This window comes from Cajanus cajan, chromosome 1 (genome assembly GCF_000230855.2).
Source record: "Cajanus cajan strain Asha chromosome 1, NIPB_CcT2T_4, whole genome shotgun sequence".
Classification (NCBI taxonomy): Eukaryota; Viridiplantae; Streptophyta; class Magnoliopsida; order Fabales; family Fabaceae; genus Cajanus; species Cajanus cajan.
The window spans coordinates 7384572-7407627 of NC_138517.1; the positions used below are offsets into that span (position 1 = coordinate 7384572).

General features: G+C 30.2%; 1 protein-coding gene and 1 long non-coding RNA gene across 2 annotated transcripts; both read left to right on the forward strand.

Moving 5' to 3' along the window:
• Positions 1 to 2480: 2480 nt before the first annotated feature.
• On the forward strand, positions 2481 to 8958 carry LOC109807121 (putative oxidoreductase At4g09670). The gene is made up of 2 exons (XM_020369646.3): positions 2481 to 3045; positions 8042 to 8958. Exons 1-2 carry the CDS (start codon positions 2578 to 2580, stop codon positions 8669 to 8671), a joined length of 1098 nt encoding a protein of 365 aa, XP_020225235.1. The 5' UTR covers positions 2481 to 2577; the 3' UTR covers positions 8672 to 8958.
• Positions 8959 to 16457: 7499 nt separating this feature from the next.
• LOC145953869 (uncharacterized) lies at positions 16458 to 19219 on the forward strand. The gene is made up of 2 exons (XR_014431099.1): positions 16458 to 17508; positions 18999 to 19219. It is a non-coding gene; the product is annotated as an uncharacterized LOC145953869 (long non-coding RNA).
• The last annotated feature ends 3837 nt before the right edge of the window (positions 19220 to 23056 follow it).

A 23056-nucleotide genomic window follows, 5' to 3' on the forward strand; every position in this document is an offset into this window, starting at 1 on the left:
CGATATTCTAGGGTAATTAATGAACAGTGATATACCTTGACAAAAGTGACCTATTTATACTACCACTGATGGGCCTTGTCAGTAGTGGGCCTCTCCTGAAGTTTACCAAATTAGGTAATACGCCGCTAATAGGCTCATATTATGCTTTAATCACGTACTTATCCTCATTAATCATGGTGGAGGCTATAATTATTATCTCGTCCCTCGGCTCGGCCTTAGGCCGTGCCGTTTACACGTTTGCTGCGCCTTTCGGCCCGGCCTTCGGCCGAGTCGTCATATGTTTACTGTGTTGTTATACTTGATCGGCTTCTGTCTGAGCCGGTGTACGTCTTGCGAAGCCCATGATTTGGTTCGTATTGATCTCACACCGAGCCGATCGCGCTATCCGACTCATAACATACTTTCGGCTGTAACCCGAGCCGGTGCTAATGTTAAGGCTTTTAGGGTTATTCACCTTGCATGGGTGTCTGACGGCAAGTCACGTGTTGGTCCGCGTGACCGATAGGATCCTTCCGGTACATAAAGTAAAGCGTTACGGTACTCTCTAGTTCTTTAGAGGTGAGAATTGTAAATTTTAAGATAAGAGAAAGACAATATAATATTTTCATTTCCTAAAAAAATAAGAGAGTGTAATTTACTCTTTGATTTATTTTTTTTTTCAAATTGGAAATGACTATTAATATTTGATGAACTCCTTCACGATCAACCTAGCTGGTATACACGTGCATATGAATTCAAGGCCGGATGCTTGGACTTGCAAGCTGTGATTTGCAAACACCACCAGGATTTTACATTCTTTCGGCTTGCTCTTTTATTCATTTCTTTGTTCATTAGTTCCAAATTTTAAACATATCTATGACCAAAATTGAAAGAAAAAAAATATCAAACACGATTCAATGGTTTTATTTACATTCTACACATAAAAATCTTACAAGTTTTCCCTTCACGTACACTTTTTTTCGTTTTTTTAGATATCACTTTTTTTCTTCTTAATAATTAACCATCTTCACTTGCATCATATATAAAATAGGGCGGCTAAACATTTCTTTGCTTCTTAATCATAATGTTCCTTACCATATTTTTATGGCAGATGATGATCTTATTGTGTGTTAATAATATAATAAAATTGACCAACTATATATTTACATATATTAAAATTCAAACGAATCTTTTGTACACTATTAAATATCTTTGAATATCCCCCACAAGTATTTTTTATAAGCGAAATGCATTAAAAAAATTTGAAAAACGGTTCCTCTAATTCTATATACACTAAACAATCCAAGGCTTACTACACAGCTAATAAAACTGTTTTACGCAAACCAGTTGATTAACATATGAAGCTAAAACTAGTACCTTGTCCAATTGATAAAATTATTTTGCCTAACATATGAAGCTTAAACTAGTACTGTATCCAATTAATAAATTTATTTTTCCTATAAAAAATGGATTCTATATCTATACTATTAAAAAAGCGGATTGTTTGATTTGATTCTCACATTTTTACATAATTTTATCTTCATAGCTACTTTTTTACAAAATAAAAATTTTCTTTTACTTTTTTTTTTCTTTTATAAATTTTACTCTATGACCACTTATACTTTTAATAATCATCTTATATATATATATATATTAGTTTTTAAAAATAGTTGAGGGAAGCACATGATGTCTTTTATACACTAGCAAGTATATATACATAGCCCAAATATCATTTAGAGTCTCTCTGTTCCATGCATTTTGCTAAAACAAGACATAAATATCACGAGGAAAAAAAATAGAGAAAATCAATACCCTTTTAACTAAAACCTACGTGGCTTAAAACTAAAACAATGTGATTTTCTTGAGAAAACATGATTTTTCATCTACCTAATTCTTGTTTAGTGTGGAAAAATGATAATACAAATAAACCAAAGAATATTTATATGTATAAAACAAAATTAAAGTCAAATGAATGCAACCACTTTTTTTTTCTGACTGATAAAAGAAAATGCATCCACTTTTGTAACTGAAAAAAAGTTATTCCTTCTAGAAGCTTTAGCCTTTAATTTAGATAATAACTCGAGAACCAAAAAAATTATTTGAAGGTCAGCTATGGTTAAGTTTCTTATTCTCCACTAAATCAAGAATTACTAATTTATTTCAATAATTGGTCTTTATTAATTTGAAGAATAGTCCGCAAAAGACAACTAATCAAAAGCAGGCTCAATTCTATTGGAAACATAGCAATATAGTAGGTATAAGAGACAAATAAAACAAACTTCTGATTCCTTTTCCATCTCCTGAAGACATGGAAATCCATTTAAAAAGTAAAATGCGATGTCTATCAAAAGAAGAAGAAAAAAAATGTACCATAATTTCTTAGGTGAGGTCAATTTGCTACATATAATAAATCTAGGGATCCAACCACCTGCAATTATAATGCTAAATTAATCATATTTTAAAAGCATACACAACCATTCTTCCTTTGGTCTCCCTAGATAAATACTTGTTAATACTTAACTTGTCCTCACATCTCTTACAATTAAGACACTAATTACCATCATCTCATTCCTATAAGGCAACAAATTACAAATTAAAATGGCTGATGAAAAAAAGTTAGTCCGTTTTGGCATCCTAGGATGTGCCAACATCTCCATCAAGCTATGCAAAGCCATAAGCAAAGCACCAAACGCCACACTCCATGCCCTAGGCAGCCGGTCCGTCGAGAAGGCGGCGGCGTTTGCGGCCGAGCAAGGCCTGCCCACGGCGGTTAGGGTTTACGGGAGCTACGAGGCCGTGTTGGATGACGAGGAGGTGGACGCCGTGTACGTCCCTCTTCCGACGGCTTTGCACGTGACGTGGGCGGTGAGGGCGGCGGAGAGGCGGAAGCACGTGCTGCTGGAGAAGCCGGCGGCGATGAACGCGGCGGAGCTGGACCGGATTCTTGAGGCGTGCGAGGCTCATGGGGTGCAGTTCATGGATGGCACCATGTGGGTGCACCACCCTCGAACGGCTAAAATGAAGGAGGCTTTGTCTGATGCTCAGCGTTTTGGTCAACTCAAATGGGTATGTGCATATTATTAATTAATCAATTCATATACATGTTGGATAGATCGTGGTATGGTTCATTCTGTTAGTTTTTCTTGCTACGTACGAATATAATTTGAATTGAATACGTGCCCTAGTTATACATACACTCATGAATGATGCAAGAGTATTTATGTACATTTAGGATGTGTTTGTTTTGTAGCTAGGTTGAACATAACTGAAAAGCACTTTCACTTTCTTTTTTATATATTGGAAAGCAAAAAAAGTTTCTTCAACGATATTGAACAATTTTCAAACATACATTTAGTAAAGAAAGTATATTATATTTTTCTTTTTCGTTATGATTTTGAAAGAATTAATTACTCGTATTTAGAGGTCATTATAGGAGTTGTGAAGTGATCAAATTAGATGAAAAGTAATACTTCATTTGTTTCATAATAAGTGTTATTTTAAGTTGTTTTAAATAAATTATGAAAAGTTCATAAATAAATAAAGGAGAATCATAATTTTATAAAACTAATTTTATGATTAATAATGATACAACACAATATCATATTTATATTAAAACTTTAACTTAAGATTACTTATCGATGATGATAAATTAATGATGAATATGATCATTTTATTATCTTTTAATGATGATCGTTTAGCTCATGATAAATGATGATAATAAAAATTCAAGATTATTTATTGAAATAGAATAATTTCTATTAATTGATCTAAAATATTTAGTGGACAAGAGATCCAGATCCCGCACATATATTATTATTAAAATGAGAATAATAGCCAAAATGGGCTACACGGCTTCATTCCTTTCCTTTTCTTGGAAGAATAAGATGGCTTATTTCAAGGGGAAGAAAAAGATTTAGGTAGACAAAGAAAAAAAAAATTGTTATCATTAATAGGTCTAAAACAGAAAGGTTATTACAAGAATAATAGGAAATAACTATAGTTGAAGGAATCAGTCCCTTACAGCATATTGAATCAAGATTTGCATTTCTGTTAGAAGAAATATTTTTGTTTAATATTTCAAACAAAATTGCTTAAGAAAATACTTGTAAAATCTAATAAAAAGGTGTTGCGTTATAACGTGAAAAGGAAACAAATAGTTCAAAAGAAAGAGTACAGTAGTTCTTTCAATTTCTAAAATTTTATATCATATGTCTAGTTATTTTATATGTAATTTCAGTCTTTAAAATGCAAAATATATTTTTTTAAAATTGATAGGCTGCAAAACATATTAAATGATTTGAAAAGACCTAAATCAATTAGAGAACATTTGTGCTTTATGCAGAAAAAAAACTAAAACTATTAAACTCTGTCAAAATGACACACTCTGGTTCGATATCGATCACCCAAGTGACTACATATATATATACTTCATAATTGATTAGTTTAAATATTTATCAAAACTTACAGCAAAATGTCATCATGCTGCTAACATTTAAACTATCAAACTATAAGTCTCTTTTTAATTTTTCTTGTATTTACTTAAGCTTTTCAAAATAACTAGAAGCTAAAAATAATCTAAAATATTATTAAAATCAGAAACTATTTTGAATAATTTATCATAAAATCAATTTGTTTCTTTTGAGAAAAAAGAATATATTTTTACCATTAAACAACCATCGTTGGTTTTTTTTAGGATCACTAGATATTTTGACAAATTTATAATTTCCATTATCTCTCTCTCTCTCTCTTTTTCAAAATGAAAACGATAAAATTTTATTTTATTCATCCACTTTCCTTATCTTTTTCTTAAAACTCAAAACTTTCTTGCTTCTTCTTTTACAATTTTTTCATTATTTATATTTGCATTCACACGTATATGTTTGTCTTTTGTCTAGCAAGATTTATATGAGAAACACAACTATACGTCTACACCCACCACGCCAAGCTTTAGTGTGATGCTCGAAGCGAATGAAAAGATAAATCTAGTAAATATAGGTCCTCGTATATTTATTTATATTCTTATTGTTTATGAATTACTAAACTGAACACGATTTAAATTGTCTTTTGGTGTCAAAAGTTTGCCAGTACTTTACTAGACACAGTGGTATTGAGGTTTAGTAGATCGATAAGAATGCCGACAATTTATTAATTTCGAATTGTACACGTGATAACACTTTCATATTTTGATTAAATATAATTTGACTAATGTGGCTTTTTCTTGGTAACCAAGTTTGGTTCAAAATATAATGGTTATAACTAATAAGAAAAAGGTGGTTTTGTATGGGTGAAAATATCATCGGTGATTTCTATATTGTCGATGTATTAATATGAAAATGTTGTCACGTGTATTAGCATTAGATTTTTACATGAACATGATTATGGAAGATCCAAAAGATTAAATAATATGCTTTCTTGTCGATCTATATATGGATCAAGAAATTATCTGATAATATTTATGTTAGTATAATGACGTGTGTGATTCATTTGGTTTATCTATCTGGATTGCTATTCTTAAGATAACGTCATGATTTTGCTCTTATTGGTCAGTCATCACTTGCTAATTTCTTTTTAATCTATAATAATCAAGCATAAGTATAAGAGAATGTATATAACACTCACACACATATTCAATTAATCGAACTAAACTTTATATATTCATCTAACCAGCTTAATTATAATTGAATTAGAAAATAATTACTTATTTTTATAATTAATTTTTCTCATAAAAATACTAATAAAGGTAATTAATTATTTATTTATTTGTTTAAAATAAGTTAACTAAACACACATTTAAATGTCGAAACTCATTTAATATATCATTTATTTAATTTTTTAAGTAGTTCCATCATGTTGTTGTAAAAAACAAAGTAGTTCATTATGTAGATTTTACTCTATCGTTGATATATGCTTACATACAAAATTATCATACAATTTTTTATAATGTCAACTCCTCGAGATTAATTTCTAATTGTTAATTTAGAGAACACTCTTAATATACACATATATAATAAATAAATAAAAACACATGCATCTAAGTATATTTTCCTAATAATACTTTTGTAATACTTATATATGCTCACTAAGCAACACTGCCCCAATTCAAGTCTTATCCCATTAGATTAGGTCAATTACGAGGATCAACGATGTCATAATATTTTATTGTTAATTATTATATCCACAAATTAATCAAGACTTCTATAATTTTCCTTCATATATCTCTACTTTTCTTGTTGGAACTTTTATATGTCGCCTTCTCCTCACATGTCTAAATAACCAGGAGGCTAGATAGCCATTAATTAATTATTATAGGTACTGCTCTATCTTTTTTTATTTTCCTCGTTTTTCTAATTAATACATTTAATCCTTGTCCTTTCTTATCTAATATGTCTATACATGCATTTAATATAACTTTTTTATTTTTTTAATTTAAATTTAATTTTTTGTTATTCTTTATTGCGCATAATTCGAAACAATATGTAGTATATTATAAATCTTATTGTCTATATATACTCAAATAGTATAAATAGTAATCTGTTTAATGTTTTGAAATTTGAGTCTCACCATCTAATACAGTAGAACCTCTTAGTTCAATTTATAAAAACTAATTAACCTCACATAGTGTAGTCCCCCCGCAACTAGGGAATAGGAACAGAATCTAGAGCAGTGAGACTTCTACTGGGTGAAAACAACGGCGGGTTAACCCTTTAAATTTTTTTAACAAACATTTACTTTCATCCTTTTAAAAAAATTCATTTGACCCAATTTGATTATCATAGGGAAAAAGGCAATAAATATAGTCTTTAAAAATATAAAGATATAATTATTTTGAAATGTATAATTATTTCCTTTAAAAATGGATGAAGAATTAAAATGTTTCACATTTATAATTTTAGACGACTATTTAATGGCTTTTTTCTTCATTAAGTAAATTAAGTCATATTTTTTTATGGATGTAATTGGGTGTTCTCTCTTTTTCTTTTCTACATTCTAATCTGGTTCATGATATATACACTTCCTTTTTTCTATAAGTACACCTCCTTTTTTTTAAAAAAAAATAATTAAATTTTTAAGATATTCTTAATTTTTTTAATTCTTTTGTTTTTAATTTTTAATTTTACATCTACAATATTTAATTTAGTACTTTTTTTTCACACATTTTCCCTCCTTTTTTCAATTTTTACATACACCCCCTTACCTTTCTTTCATCATACATATTTTGATAGCATGTGAAAATTTAAAAAAAAAAAGTGTGAAAAAAAAGAAGAAAGTAGCAAATTGAAAGTTGGAGGTGTAAAATTAGGAAATTTTAAAAAAAACTACAATATTTTATAAATTTTAAAAAATATATATATATATATATATAAAAAGTGTACTTATAAAAAAAAAAAAAAAAAAAAGGTGTATATATCATGAGCCTTCTAATCGTTCAACACTTTTTTTAGCCCATAACGTTTGAACACTCTAGTGGGTCAGAATTGAACCGAACATGGCCCAACAAATGTTTGCCAACTCTTCATTAAACCATTCATTTGCAACTCATTGGAACTTGCAAAAAGGCCAAGACTTCATTTTTGGTTATGTCCATTTACTTTTCAGAGTGTCAGAGATCTAAAATTATAAAATTATTTATTTGATAACTTATTAAATTTTTTTACAATATTAATAAAATTTCCTGTATTTTACAAGGCTGTCAATTTTAAACTTAAAAGCATATTCTTGAAGTAAATAAAAGTTAATGTATGAATCTTATGTATTAATCATGAGAAAAAATATTATGCATAAACATGTAAAATAGTTTTATAAAATGATTCAATCATAAATTATTATACATAATGAGTATTTTAATATTTATAATAATTATCTTAAAAGTCATGATGATTTTTTATTTATTGTCAAATAATGATTATTAAATCTATTAATTATTTATTACAATTTTTCTTTATCTTTAAAAATATGATTAATCTTTTTATATGTTAATGTAAAATTTCATGTAACTTCATGTTCTTATTATGATTTTAAAGATTCCTTACTGAATTTATCTTTTGCATGTGTTGTTCATCAGATACACACTTCCCTCACATACAACCCTGGTCCTGAATTTCTGAAAAACAGCATTCGGGTGAAGCCAGATTTAGATGGTCTCGGTGCCCTAGGTGACACTGGTTGGTATTGCATCAGAGCAATCTTATGGGCAGTGGATTATGAACTTCCAAAATCAGTGCTTGCATTCCCAGGTGCCATTCTCAACGAAGAAGGTGTAATAATCTCTTGTGGCTCTTCCATGCACTGGGAAGATGGAAAATCTGCAACCTTTCACTGTTCTTTCTTATCCTATGTCACCTTTGATGCAACATTTTTGGGCACAAAAGGGTCTATTCGCCTCAATGATTTTGTTCTTCCGTTTGAAGAAAGTTTAGGGTATGGAACCTTTTTGGAGTCCTCAGAGTTGGATTATGGGAAGATTGAGCCAGGAATGTGGTGCCCTAAGCCAAATGAACATGTTGTGGAAACGGAGTTTTCTCAAGATGTTTGCATGGTTAAGGAGTTTGCTGATTTGGTTATTAAGGTTAAGGGGTGTGAAACGAAGCCTGAGAAAATTTGGCCAATTTTGAGTAGAAAGACTCAAGTGGTGTTGGATGCAGTGAAAGAGTCCATTCAGAGAGGTTACCAACCAGTTGAAATCGTGAGTTAGTTTTTTTTTTTCTCCCCATCAATTGTGAATTAGATGGAGCATGTATTTTTGTACATGTTTTCTATATGTACAAAGATGAAAATTACATGAAATGGTCTGTAAAATGCAAGTCGATTAATTGTTGAAATTAATTTATGTTAATTATTGGCAATTCTCGGCATTTATGTAGTGGGAATTTGGGGGCCAAGTTTTTCTGTGGAAGTTGTAAAATTATTTTTGATACATGCATGTAATCCTAAGGAGTTAGATTTGTGGTGATGAAAATAAAATTATTTATCTTAGCTTTTCCTCTTTATCCAAGTAAAAATATGAGAATTTCTACTGGATCCAACAGTTTTAACGCTTTTGATATAGTCAGGTAAATTTATTTTATACATGTCATCATTTTTAGTCATATCACCATTTTACATTTCAATATTAAAAATTATTAATCATTCCAATTTAGAAGCAATGTGTAACATCCCAAATTTTATACTTTATATTTATGAAAATTATTTTTTTATATAGTTATTAATTAATAAAAAAAAAGGATTCTTTTTATATAGAATATTTTAGAGATTTTAATGAATGATTATTATGTATTTTAAATATTTATGGAATTATTAAAGGGATTTTATAATTAAAAATAATAAAATAATATTCTGGGCTCAGAACGGGCCGTTCCAAAAGTGGAACGGGCCGTTCCAAATTTCTGAAAAGGCTTGTGTTTGTTGTCCCGGAACGGACGTTTCAAAAGTAGAACGGGCCGTTCCAAATTTGCAAAAAGGTCTGTGTGGGTTTTTCTAGAACGGGCCGTTCTAAATGGGAAACGGGCCGTTCCAGAATCCTAAAAATGGCTAGAAAGTGAAGTTAGAAACGGGTCGTTCTGCTTATGGTCAATGTGTGTTAAAAAGAAACCCAGAATGGGCCGTTCTAATTTTAGAACAGGCCGTTCTGCCTTTTGAAAACGGGCCGTTCCGATTTTAGAACGGGTCGTTCTAGTTGAAAAATTTGCCTACATTTAAAGGTATCGGAACGAGCCGTTCCGAATTCAGTACGGGCCGTTCCAGGTGCGTCAGAATGCCTATAAATAAGGGCATCAGGGGTGAAAATTATATAATTGAGTGAAATAGTAAAATCTTAGAGAGAGAGAGAGAAAGAGAGAGAGGGAAAGAAAGAAGGAATCTAGAGGGGGAGGTTCTGCTCAAGTTTTAGCTCTTGCTTATCCAGGTAAGGGGGAGGAGAACCTTATCTCTTTAAAATTTTATATACTATTATGTTTATTTATTCATGTTATTTTTTATGTGTATTTATCTAGTGAGGTGTCCCTAACCGCTTTTATTTGCTTAACTTATGATTATTTTTATCCATATTAATTATTAAGGTGTTCATATTTTATATTGTTTAATTATTTTATAATGATTATCATTTTTATTTATATCATTGGTACCCTTAATATATTCTTTTTATGTAAATATATTTATAATCAACTATGATATAGTTGTGATGATATCTTGGACTCGTCTTGTTATTTCTTCACGTATTTATGAAGATAAATATTGTTCTATGACCATAGAAGATAAAGTTTGAATTATTTGTAGCTGGAGGTTTGACCTTGGGGATTTAAATGAGTAAGAAATGAAGGTGAAATATCTTATTGTTGGTTAAGGTGAAATATCCTTTTATTGGTTGATATTATGATGATGCTCATTTATCTTGACTAGTCACTACAAGTATAATTCAAATTTTATTATATCATGAAAATCTAATATATGATCTGTATATATATTATATATATATATATATGTTTAATATTGATTATAAATAATTCTTTATATTCTTTTGAATTATTGTATTTATTAGATATTGTTCTTACTCTTCTCTTTTCTTTGTTTTTTTTAAAATTAAATATATTATAAAATAGATGGATTTGCTTGGGATTTCAGATTATTTTGCAGTTGTTATTACCGCCGTTCTACTTGAAAGAAATTGGGATATGGAGACTATTTGATGGATTTGTTATAATTTTAATTGTTAACAATATTATTTCAATTGTAATTTTTTTTTACTATCAATGTAAATATTGTAATAGAAGTGGAAGAAAGAAATATTGTGTAAAATAATACATTATTATAAATATTTTAGAACGATATGTTATGTAATAAATTCACAAAATATTCTTTATCTTTATCTTTTATCTTTAAAAAAATATTATTAATGATATAGTTGCGTAAATATTATATAAAAAATATATAATTATTATTATATAAATTGGGCGTTACACAATGCAAGAAAATAAGGCTCTTTTAATTAATCTTAAGCTGACGGATTTCGATGGAAATCAACGCCAAAATACATAAATACAGAGTCAATCATGTAAATCTAAACTTAGTATATGTGGAATTCACAGAAGAATTTGATAAGAGTTTTTGTGTATCGATCTCCTTCTGTGTAAAGAAGTGTAAGGTTTCAACATATAACATCATTTGATCTTAAAACCGCACCCTCTAATCTCCTTTCACGCACTCCAAACTTCTTCCGCGTGAAGAATTGTAAAATTTTAACATCCAACACCCTTTTATTGGAAAATTGAGTGCACCTTTGATCAAAAATCTCACTCTCAACAAATCTAATCAAAAAATTGCACTTTCAACAAATTCAATCAAAAAATTGTATCCTTAACAAACAACAAATCCAATAATTATTTTTTATTTTAAAAATATTAGATAAGGAGTTAAATATAAATAATATAAAAAATTTAAATAAAAAATTTTATTTAAAAATTGATGTGACTTCGTTAATTAACATGTATTTATTTCATTGATATGCATAAGAGAAAGTATCAAAATTCTTTCATCTTTCAGGGTACAGTAACATCTTTCATTATTAACAATTCTGGACATTTTATCTTGTGACTTCTGCATTTAGGGCCAATTCTGTGGGTAACATGAAGTTGGAAAATTATTTTTGATACATGTAACCTAAGGAGTTAGATTGGTGGTGATAAAAAAAATAAATTTTACCTTAGTTCTTCCTGTTTTCTCATGTAAAAATAATAATAAATTAGTAAGGAAGTATCTCTTTCTAGCAAGTGGTGGCATTATTTTTTTGGTACAAATTGTTGATTTTTTTTTTTTTGGCATTTGGATAAATAAACAAGAGACATGTTATTTGCATTCTTATATTATTTGCAAAAATAAATAAATATCATAACAACAAAAAATAAAATGAAAGGTATATTATTATCTAAGGTTTTATGAAAGTTAATTCACACCGAAACCTAATCAAACATTGGTTAATCATTACATATTGATCTTATTGAACCTTGATCAATCATTAATGTTAAACATGTATTTAATTAAATATTAATGTTATATTGTGATATTATTGACTCGTTGTCAATCGTTAATATTATTACACTGTAACTAGTCATATAAGGATTCTATTAATCATTAACGTTACATTTAGATCTTAATTATTGGGCCTTAGTCATCATTATAAAATCGTGAAGTTTGAAGAAAAGATGAAGGGAAATGCTTCTTTGATGACTCTTCTAAGGTGCAAATCATTGTGAAATGTCCAATTTTAATCTCTTAAGTTGCAAATTAATAAGTATGCCTATTATATGGTCCGAAACTAAGAAGTGATATTTTTGAGTTTGAGACAATTTGAAAAGAGGTATATTACCAATTATATTGCATAATCTATATTTCATTACGCATGGAATTTTAATTATATATGTTATATTAGCAAAAGTTACATCACAAAAGAAGTTACAAAATGAAAAAAATAAGCAAACTATATTAAAATTGTAGTTTTCAAACCATTAGGATTAGTCTAGTGATTAGGTAGGAAAGAATTGAGGTAATTAGAAATATGAAAACATAGATTTAATCCTCGTTACAACCATCTTTGTAATCTTTCTTATCTTTATAAAAAAAAATTTTACAGTTTTCATAAAATATTTAATAAATTCTTTCAATGAACTATACTATATATTTATTATATTTTATTTTTTTAATCATTTAATATCATTAAAAATAGTTGATTCGCAATTGTTATCTTAAAGATATTTCTCACAATTAATTATTTATAAGAAAACTACTAGTATAAATTAATAAAAACTTCCTTTCGTAATATACTTTAATTTAAGTTGTCATTTTTAATTTATGTTCAAATAAATACTTGCAACACAGGGATATTGTACATATTTAAAAATTAATTAAACATATAATTCTTAAGAAATCATAAATATTTTAAGTCAATACATAATAATAAAAATGATACAGTATTAGAAAGAGATTTTTTTTATCTATTTATTGACTTGAAGAATCTTTACAAACTGCTATCTTTTCTGGTTAGCTATTTAAGTTTTATTTACTAGTTATAGCTAAAACTGATATAACATAAGAAAGTGTTTAAAAGAGTATTCCTAACATGTTTTTAGTTTTTGATCCATATTGAACTTTCAGCCTCAACTCAAATCTCAGTCCACTCTCATTACTCAAGTGGCCCATTATCAAGTGCTATGTAGCTAGATCGCATGTTGACAACTGTGATTGTGTGTGGACTAATAATTACGTGAGTGGCACTAATTTCCAAATTATGAGATGCTTGGTTCGTTGATAGTGACATCACTATAAATTCTTAAATGATTTCAACATGTGTAATCAAACGTCCTTAATATCCCAAAATCAATGTTAGTTTCATCTAATATATATGTTAATTGATACTGTGCACTGTTTTTTAATTCTTCATGCAGTGTTCCCCATGGAAATCATTACTAGCTGATGCATATTTTGATTGATTACACAAGTCATGAAGGAGTTTATGTCTCAAGTGTTACACAATTTCTTTACCTGTTAGTTTTTCCGTGAGTAATATATGTAGTTCAGGAGTTCAGGGTAATCACTGCACGAAAATAAAACATGCTTCAACAGTCAACACCAACAGAAAAATAAAAATAAAAATTGTTCGTAATGATCTTTTAACAGTGTTGCAGTGTCTAAAAAGTGGCCGCTTTACTGCTTTTACTTTTATGCAACATTGATTTTATTTAAATGATATTATAGATTTAAAATATACATCTCATTTAATAAATTTTTATATAAAAAAACATATTATAAGTACTTAAAATTTTATAAGTTGTTATATTTGGATAAAAATATTAATTAACAGTTAAATTTATCATTATTTAAATATTTATAAGATGTTATTTTAATTTAAAAATTAAAATATAAATTAAATTTTAGATGAAAATAAAATAAAAAATTAAAAATATCTTTAGTCCTTACAAAATTACCAAATTTTGATTTTAGTCTTCATAATTCTTCTTTTTTTCACCTTCTAAAATTGAAACTATTATTTTTAATCCATATATTTATTAAAAGATTAAAAGAACATCCTAAATATTATATACAATTATTATTAGTAAATTCATGTTAGTGTTTAATACCTCTAAAAATTTGTATAAATTTTTAAAATGATTATTATTTATCTATACCTTAAAATAATTGTTAGGAACAAAAAATAGTGACTATAAATTTTAGAAGGATGAAAATCAAAGAAAAATAGTTTACAAGGATCAAACCAAAATTTATTTATTTCCTGATGATTAAAAATAATGTATACAAATTTTAGAATGATGAAACAACAAAGAAAGAAGTTACAAGAATCAACATTAAAACTCCCTAATTTTATAGGGATTAAAAATATATTTAAGTCAAATAAAAATAAAAAAAATAACTGAATAATTCTAAAAAATTACATCGTGTGCAACACTGTGAATTTAATTTAATTTCTTTGAGTAAATGATTTATTTGCATGATATGTTGTTTTAATGTTTTGAAACTATAAGGATTAAGGAACTCTTTTGAGTTTAGTTGTTTCAGAGTTGTTTTGTATTAAGATCAAAGTTGATCAATTTTATGAGAATGTATATATATATAAGTTTTCTCAAGACATGAAATTCAATTTTTAAGAATTTTAGAGAGAAGTTTTAGAAATATAGGCTCTGGAGCTAAAGGTGATTGCTTTTCCTTCTGACTTCACGAAACCACTCTAATCCTTCCCTAGAGCTTAGATTGTAGGAGTTGAGTTAAGCTTTGAAGCTAAGAATCGAAAGTCAAGGTTGTCGTGTGACAAGAACTTGGGAGTTGCGTTCTTCGTTGTTCATTCTTCTTCTTCCTCTTTTCTTGGAGATTTGAAGTAATGGAAGCTTGTAATTTTCTTTATATCTGAGTTGTGGATGAAGACTTCATTATTGTCTTACCCTTTAGTTGTGTGCACATTGAAATTGTAAGAGTTTAGTTGATATTCGAAGTTTCAAAGTTGAGAATTAGGAGTCGAGGTTGTCATGCGATGACAAATTCACTACTACAATTTGAATAATCTAAGTCGTTCAATCTAAGACGGTTTACTAAAAAAAGATGTAGAATAAGACACGGTAACATTTTTGTAAATAAAAGGAACCTAATCTACTATGATTTAGACAATAACCATAGTAGAATAGCTTAGACGCACATATTTATGACGATTTATTGTAAAATCGACTTAGATGATAAGTGATCTACGACAGTTTATTGTAAAACTGACTTAGATGATAAGTGATCTACGATGATTTATTATAAAACCGACTTAGATGATAAGTGATCTACGACGGTTTATTGTAAAACTGACTTAGATGATAACTGATCTACGGTAGTTTTTGTGTAAAACTGACTTAGATGGAGACCCAAAAGTATCACGCCCACATTTTCTCTCATTTCATGCGCGCTCTTCAGTCTCCCACCCACAACCTCGTCGTCTCTCTCAGTTCTCTCTTAGTTGCTCTCAACATCTCAACCTCATTGTCTCTCTCATTTCTCTCTCAATTGCTCTCAACGTCTCAACCTCGTCGTCTCTCTCAGCAACCTCTCAACGACAGCCTAGTGAGAACTCTCAACCTCTTGCGCGCAACCTCTCACTAAAGCGACGGTGACCAGAGGTGTTTCGAACATAACATGGTCGAAGAAACGAGTGACGCCAAAGGTGTTTCCCTTTGCAATTGTGAGGGAACGAAAAGTTACTTCACTTATGGCTCGTTTGGAGATAGATTGAGCATTAGGGTTTATATATTCATGGCTCATTTTTTTTATAGGAGCACAATAACGCGTGAAAAATTTGAAGAGCTTTGTGAAGATATTTGGGAAAAATCGTTTTCATGTGTGAAAGAGGTGGTTGAGCATTCTAGGTTGTCATTCACGTGTGTACATCTAAGATGATTTTCATAAAACTGACTTAGATGAACACATACATCTAAGTCAATTTTTGCGTAATTGACGTAGATATGTTCATTCATCTACGTCGCCTTCATCTAAGTCGGTTTTAGAACCGATGTAGAAGTTGAATAATAACCGACTTAGAATACAATCTTTCTAGTAGTGATTGGAAGTTGCATTCTTCTTCTTCCTTTTTTCCTGGATATTCAAGGTATGGGAAGCTTGTAATTTTCTTTATATCCAAGTTGTGGATGAAGATTCCATGGTTGTCTTACCCTTTTGTGGTAATTTGAGTTAAATCATGTTGAAATTGAACTTGTGTGCATGTTAAGTGTTGATAGTGAAGATGAAGATCTCTTTTGATCTATGTCACATGATGAATGTATGTTGGTTTTTTTGTTTGATTTTTGAGTTTTACAAGATGATTATATGTTGAATTGATAGGTGCATGTTGGATTGAAGATGGATTTGTGGTGTCTTGTTCTTGAAATTATGACTCTACCAAGAGAAATTGCTTTCGCACGATGCACAACTTCATGGTGTCAGGCATGAGTGAGTAGCTCTCTACCTCCTTTTTGTTGAGCACAAGATGATTAGCATCATGCGTGAGTGGGCCAAAGGCTCTCTACCTTGTTAATGTTAGATGTGAGATAAATGGCATTGAGCGTGAGTAAGTTAGAGAATCTCTATCTCACTAGCACTTGGCATAGAATGAGTGGCGTTAGGCATGGATTATATAGAGACTCTCTGTCTCATTTTTGTCAGGCACAAGAGGATTAGTCTTGAGCTTGAGTAAGTTAAAAGCTCTTTATCTCATTAACTCCAAAAGTGGAATGAGTGGTGCTAGGCATGGACACTGAGCACAAATATGTTGAATGAATATGAGATGTATGTTGTTGTGTGTTTTGTTGAGGATGAAAAGTATGTTATTGTGTAATATTGCATTATGATGTGCATGAGGTGTAACATTGTTAAAAAAAAAAAAAAAAAAAAAAAAGAGGCTGATTCAGTAGCCCAGAACGGGCCGTTCCCAAATTGGAACGGGCCGTTCCAAGCTACTGAATTTAACTACATATTGTGGTTGAGAACGAGCCGTTCTGGGAAGGAGAACGGGCCGTTCTGGAGGGAGAACGGGACGTTCTGGAGGGAGAACGGGCCGTTCTGGAGGGAGAACGGGACGTTCTGGAGGGAGAACGGGCCGTTCCGGATGAGTCCCGGAACGGGCCGTTCTGATTTCAGAACTGGCCGTTCTGGGCGTTAATTTTGTGCATGATTTGGGAGTTCGGAACGGGCCGTTCCGAACTCGGTACGGGCCGTTCTGGGCCAATCCGAAAGTCTATAAATAGGGGGTTGGGGGCCTTCAGGAGTTTCGGAGTTTTTAGAGAGAAGTTTTAGAGAGAAGGTCTCTGGGTCAGTGAGCTCCTTTCTCTCCCAAATTTCTCTGTTTGACTCCTTTTCTCCTCTAGATCACTAACTCCTTCTGACTTTTCTTGAAATTCAGATCAGAAAGCTTGTTTTGGGAAGACTGAAGTTCCGAGTTGAGCCTCGAGGGAAAATTCTACTTTTGTTCAGTCTTTGGCTATCTGAGCCAATCTTCAGGTAAGGGAAGCTAGAATGTTTGTTATTTAAGTTGCATGTGAGTTTAGAAACTTAATTGATGCATGGAAGTTGAGGATCCATGGCTGGATCGGAGAATTCGCTAATTGTTCAAAGTCTTGGAAAAAAATGGGGGTTCTGGTGAATTTGATGCATCAGATGGGTGCATGTTGATTCTAGGTTTATTTAAGTTGTATGAAGTCTATGCATTGTATTTTGTGTTTGCATGTGGCTGGATTTGTTGGTGTGGATGAGAGTTTGTGAACTCTGTTATTGGAATTTAGGCCGGGCGCAGGTTGAATGTGCTAGGCGTGGATGAGTCTTGGGACTCTCAGGCTGGGATTAGGCTGGGCGAGCTCAGGCTACGCCGAGCGTGAATAAGTTTATGAATGAATTGATGCTTATGCATGTTTAAAGTTAAAGTTTTAGATCATGTATATATGATATATGATGTATGGTGAGGTGTGATTCATATGTATGCTTTGTGATGATACGTATGAATGTTTGAATATGATATGACATGCGTATATGTTCATATGAGTATGATTGTTGATCATGATGGTGGGCAGACCATTATGATGTATGATGCATTATTGCATGTGATGTCTTATGACATGTGTATGATTGTTGATCATGATGGTGGGCAGACCATTATGATGTATGATGCATGATTGCATGTGATGCCTATGGCATGAGTCTAGCCTAGGACTTGAGGAGAGGAAAAATATTTTCGAACTGGAAGAGCTCACATAGAGTCTCTTGAGAGTGGTGCTTGGATAGGCCACTGATATATGAGAGTGGTGCTCTGGGAGGCCACTGGATTTGGGAGAGTGGTGCTCAGATAGGCCACTGGGTTGGGTGAGTCTCCTCTAAGTCCTTAGCTAGTGTTGGAGCGGGGTATGAGGTCGAGGGTTATTCCCTTAACCAAGTACTCGGGAAGGTGCGTGGATCCTTGCGGATAGTCGGTGGGCGAACTCCACAATTGACTTGGTTAATGCATGCCAAGGTCGTGGTAAGCCCGTACCCAGCTGTGCTATACCTGACGGTGGATCTGGACTTCCAATTGTGTAAGTGACATCATCCGAGTAAACCCGAGGGAGGATTATATATCCTGTTTAGCTGTGACCGAGCGGGCGCATTGGGCGTGAAAACGGTTGGGGTGGTTTCGGTAGGATGGAATGTCACTTATACAGCTCTATTGTTGTGGAGATCTCCTAGGTGTATGCGTGACGACGCATTAGATGATTGATATGCATTGATATCTGTCATGAGATGCATTTATTGCATGATTATTAATATGATGAAGTGTGGTGTTTGACTTCATGACTGGTGGATTATATTTTATGCATGAGTAGTATTGGATAGAGTGTATGGTGTGACTCTATGAATACGATTGTGTAGTATAGATTATTATGATTCATTTTATGAATTCTAGCTTACCCTTATGTTTCCATGTGGTGGAACTGCGATGATCATACTTGGTATGGGAGCAGATCAGGGCTAGCTTGGAGTCGAGGTGACCGCTGCGAGACGGGGAGTTTGATCCTCGTGTTAGGGTTACCATTTTGGGTAGCGATTTTTGTCTGTTTGACCGGCACTAGGAAATATTATTTTTGGGATGACTGTACATATATGGCATTTTATTTTGTATTTAAAGAATTTGGTTATTTTTATTCTTATCTATACCTGTAAGTATGAGTTATCCAATTTAATATTTTCCTTAGTTCACTAGTAGTAGTGCGATTCCACTAAGTGTAGAGACCATGGCGGGTCGTTACATGAGGCGTGTTATGTTGAGTTGTGTTGTGATGTGCATGAGGCATGTTATGATGGGATGTGTTGTGGTGCATAAGGCACATTGTGTTGAATTGTGTTATGATATGCATGAGACATATTGTGTTGAGATGTGTTGTGAACTTAAGACTAAAGGAGAGGTGTTTTTTTTAAAATGTTGAGATATCCTATTGTATGGATATGTGTTGTTGTGCTCTAAGAGCCAATATTTTGAAAAACCCTTTTTGAGTATTGTTGTCACTTGTAGTGGACTGTTGAGTCTTCTCTAGGTCATTAGTTGATACCATATGGGATTTAAGTCGAGTCATACTAGTTTAGAAGCAACTAATTGAGTAAGGTGTGAAGTCAAAAGGTAAAAGCATTAACTAATTACTAAAAAGATCGATGCGCAGTATATGAAATTTAGTCAGCAAGTTAATTTCATATAGACTTAATTGATGCTTACTAATGTCGTGGTAGACCCACACCAAATTGTTTTATTCCTAATAGAGATATTGGACTTTTCTAGTTTAAGTGGCAAAATTGGAGAAATCATATTCTGTTGTGGATTGATATCTAAATTTATTGTTGATCTAACATGTCAAAAAGACCACGTTGTTAAGTTAGTTCAATAGGATCAAGTCACTTAAATTCGTTATTTGTGTCGTAAGAGATCTCTTAGTCAAAATGTGTGACAACACATAAATTGTTGTGTTGTTAAGATTGTTATGATGTTTATTTGTTGTGTCACTACAAAAATACATGTTTTAGCAACTAACCAAAATTTGTCACTATTTAGACTATTTCAATTAATATTATGCTCGGCAATAGAATTAGTGATTGGCCTAAATCCTTCACCAAAAGCCTAGTTGTTGTTGCTAATAGCAATCGAAAATGTTTCCATTACAATTTAGCAACTGAATAGTGACGTCACTAAACCAAAATTATCAGTTTGTTGCAATATCGATCACCTAGCTTGAGGAGACCAATTTTGCGACTGAAATTTGTGTTTTGTAATTTCAATTGCCAACAATTTTTTTATAAAAAAAATCATTTAAACTTGGTCCCTAATTCATCGCAAAATAGTCACTGAGTTACTTTATCATATTCTGTCACTAAATAAAACACATATTAATTTTAATTTTTTCCTCGTCATATTTTTAATTGATCACTGATTCAGTCACAAAATATTTTAAATTGGCTACAAAATTATTTGGTTGCTAAGTGTAACCATTATATTTTTTTATATTTTTTAAAATTATAATTTTAGACTAGTTAATAAATATAAAAGTAACAAAATATTGATTTCACATTTTATAATAATGAACTAGAACATACTAAGTGACTTTCATGATATCTTATCAATGTAGACTTATAGTGTATAATTGAAACTAAATAAAATATAATTAGGTCAATATGATGTACTGAAATGTAGAGATAACATGAAAAATCAGAACTTAACCAAAGTAAACGTGAAATACAATTTACTCTTGAAAATAATATTCAAATTTCTTAAAAATTTGCAGACTTGATCTATGTATTAATAATGTTTAATTCAACGGTTAAATCCTTGAAATCTCTCTCTCTCTCTCTCTCTCTCTCTCTCTCTCTCTCTCTCTATATATATATATATATATATATATATATATAAGCGCGCACACACACATTAAGAGTCTTTAATTAACAGTTGGATTGTTGAAATTTAATATAGGTCATTAGTTATTGAGTATAGACTAACTATCATTAAAATTAATTTATAATAAGTTATACATATAAATAATTACCATAGATTTTGACATATAAATTAAACTAATATTTAGTAAAATCCAATTTATATTGTGACACAAAATTATTTATTTTTGATAATTTATTTTAAAATTATTAAATTTAATTTAGAAATATATATTATAAATATGAATTGAAATAAATAAGAAAGTTTTAAAAAATCCACATACTTTAGTTTAAAAAAAAATGTCCAAGATTAAAAAACCTTCAAAAATTTATTGCACAAGATTGGCCAACAAACTATATGGTTTCTATTTGAATTAAAAGTTCTCAATTAGCAATTGAAATCAATTTGGTGACAACTTTTTTATAATTCCAATAGTAGATTGGTTAATAGTTATGTCACAAACTATGTTCTCATGAAACACAATCAAATAATGACAAATATAGCAACTAATCAGCTTGCTACCAACCTTTAATGGTCACCAAATCATTCATTGAGTGACTTTAATGGTTGTATCGCAAATTAATTGCTAAATTGGTCGTAGGTTAATTAATGAATGATGTATTTTGGTTGCTAATATTAGTCGCTATTTTGTACTTTAATAGTAGTGTGTTGCTAATTTGTGTCGCGTTGTAAATATTATGTTGTTCATATATTATGTTGTTAAGTCGTATTGTTCTTATACACTAATTTAATATGTTGAAAAGTTGTTAAGATGGTATGCTAGTAAGTTGTAAGTTGAGATGATGACATATTATTAAGTTGAGATGTTATGTTGATATGTTGTTTTGTGTTGTTAAATTGGGCTTTTGACTGATGTTGTGTGGTATTGATTAAGTTGTTTGTATAATTAGCTTAATTTTTTCTATACTATGTTTTATTTCTTAATTAAGAGTTTGCCCTTACATTTTCTTTGTTGTTAGACTACGATGATTATATTATTATGGGAGCAGTGTAGGATTGGACTGAAGGGCGAGCATGACTTTGTGTGTCATGCTAGAGATGACAATATTTTTTTTTGGTGTTATTCTAAGCCAACATATGTATAGTAATTTATTGACGGACAATTTAGGATTTTATGTTCACAATTGGATAGTTGTGTGTATGTATGTATGTTTGTGTAAAAGATTTTGATGTAATCCCACTAAGAAATTTCTTTTTATATTTTAAGTTATTATTTCCTATATATATATATATATATATATATATATATATATATATATATTGTTGCATAGATATCTAGAAACTATTGCATGTTAACCCTAGATAATTAGATTCATGTTTTTCACTACTTATTGTTGAGCTATAAAGTATAGTGATATATTGGATTGCTATATTATGCCCCACAATAAAATTAAAAATAAAAGAAATTTACTAGTCACGATTCACCTAATTTTAGTTTATAAAAAATAAAAATATTATAAATCACTTATACATATAACCATGATTAAAAATTAAGAACCATAAATTTTAAAAATTAAAAATTAATTCTATAAATTTTATAAAATCATGATTAAAAATATTATTTATAAATATTAAAAACAAATTTATTCCAAATGTTCTATTTTAAGGGAAAAAAAGTAATTAGTTTTTTTATAATAGGGAAATGTGGATTTTGGGAAAAAAAATGATAAATAAAAAATCGGAGGAGAAGAGAAAAAATAAAGAGGAATAAAAAACTCTAGAGAGAGAAACGAAAACCTTTGGTGGGAGTAATGAAAAAAAATATATATAACTGATTTTTAGTGAAAAAAAAAATAAAAAAAAAACTATTTATGTCAATGATAGAATAAAAACTTAGGCATCTTTTAATAAATTTTGGCATAAGTTAAATAATAAACTATATTGAATAGTTTATCAAAATTAATTCAAAAATATTTTGTGTTACTCATAAGATATTTTATAAGTTTGTATAAGCACTTTTATAAATACTTATAAAATAATTTAAATACAAATAAATTGTCCATAAACTCCACCATACGTTAATAAGTCATTATAACATTTTATTTTAGAAAATGTTATTAGAATAACGTTCTTTTATCTTAATAT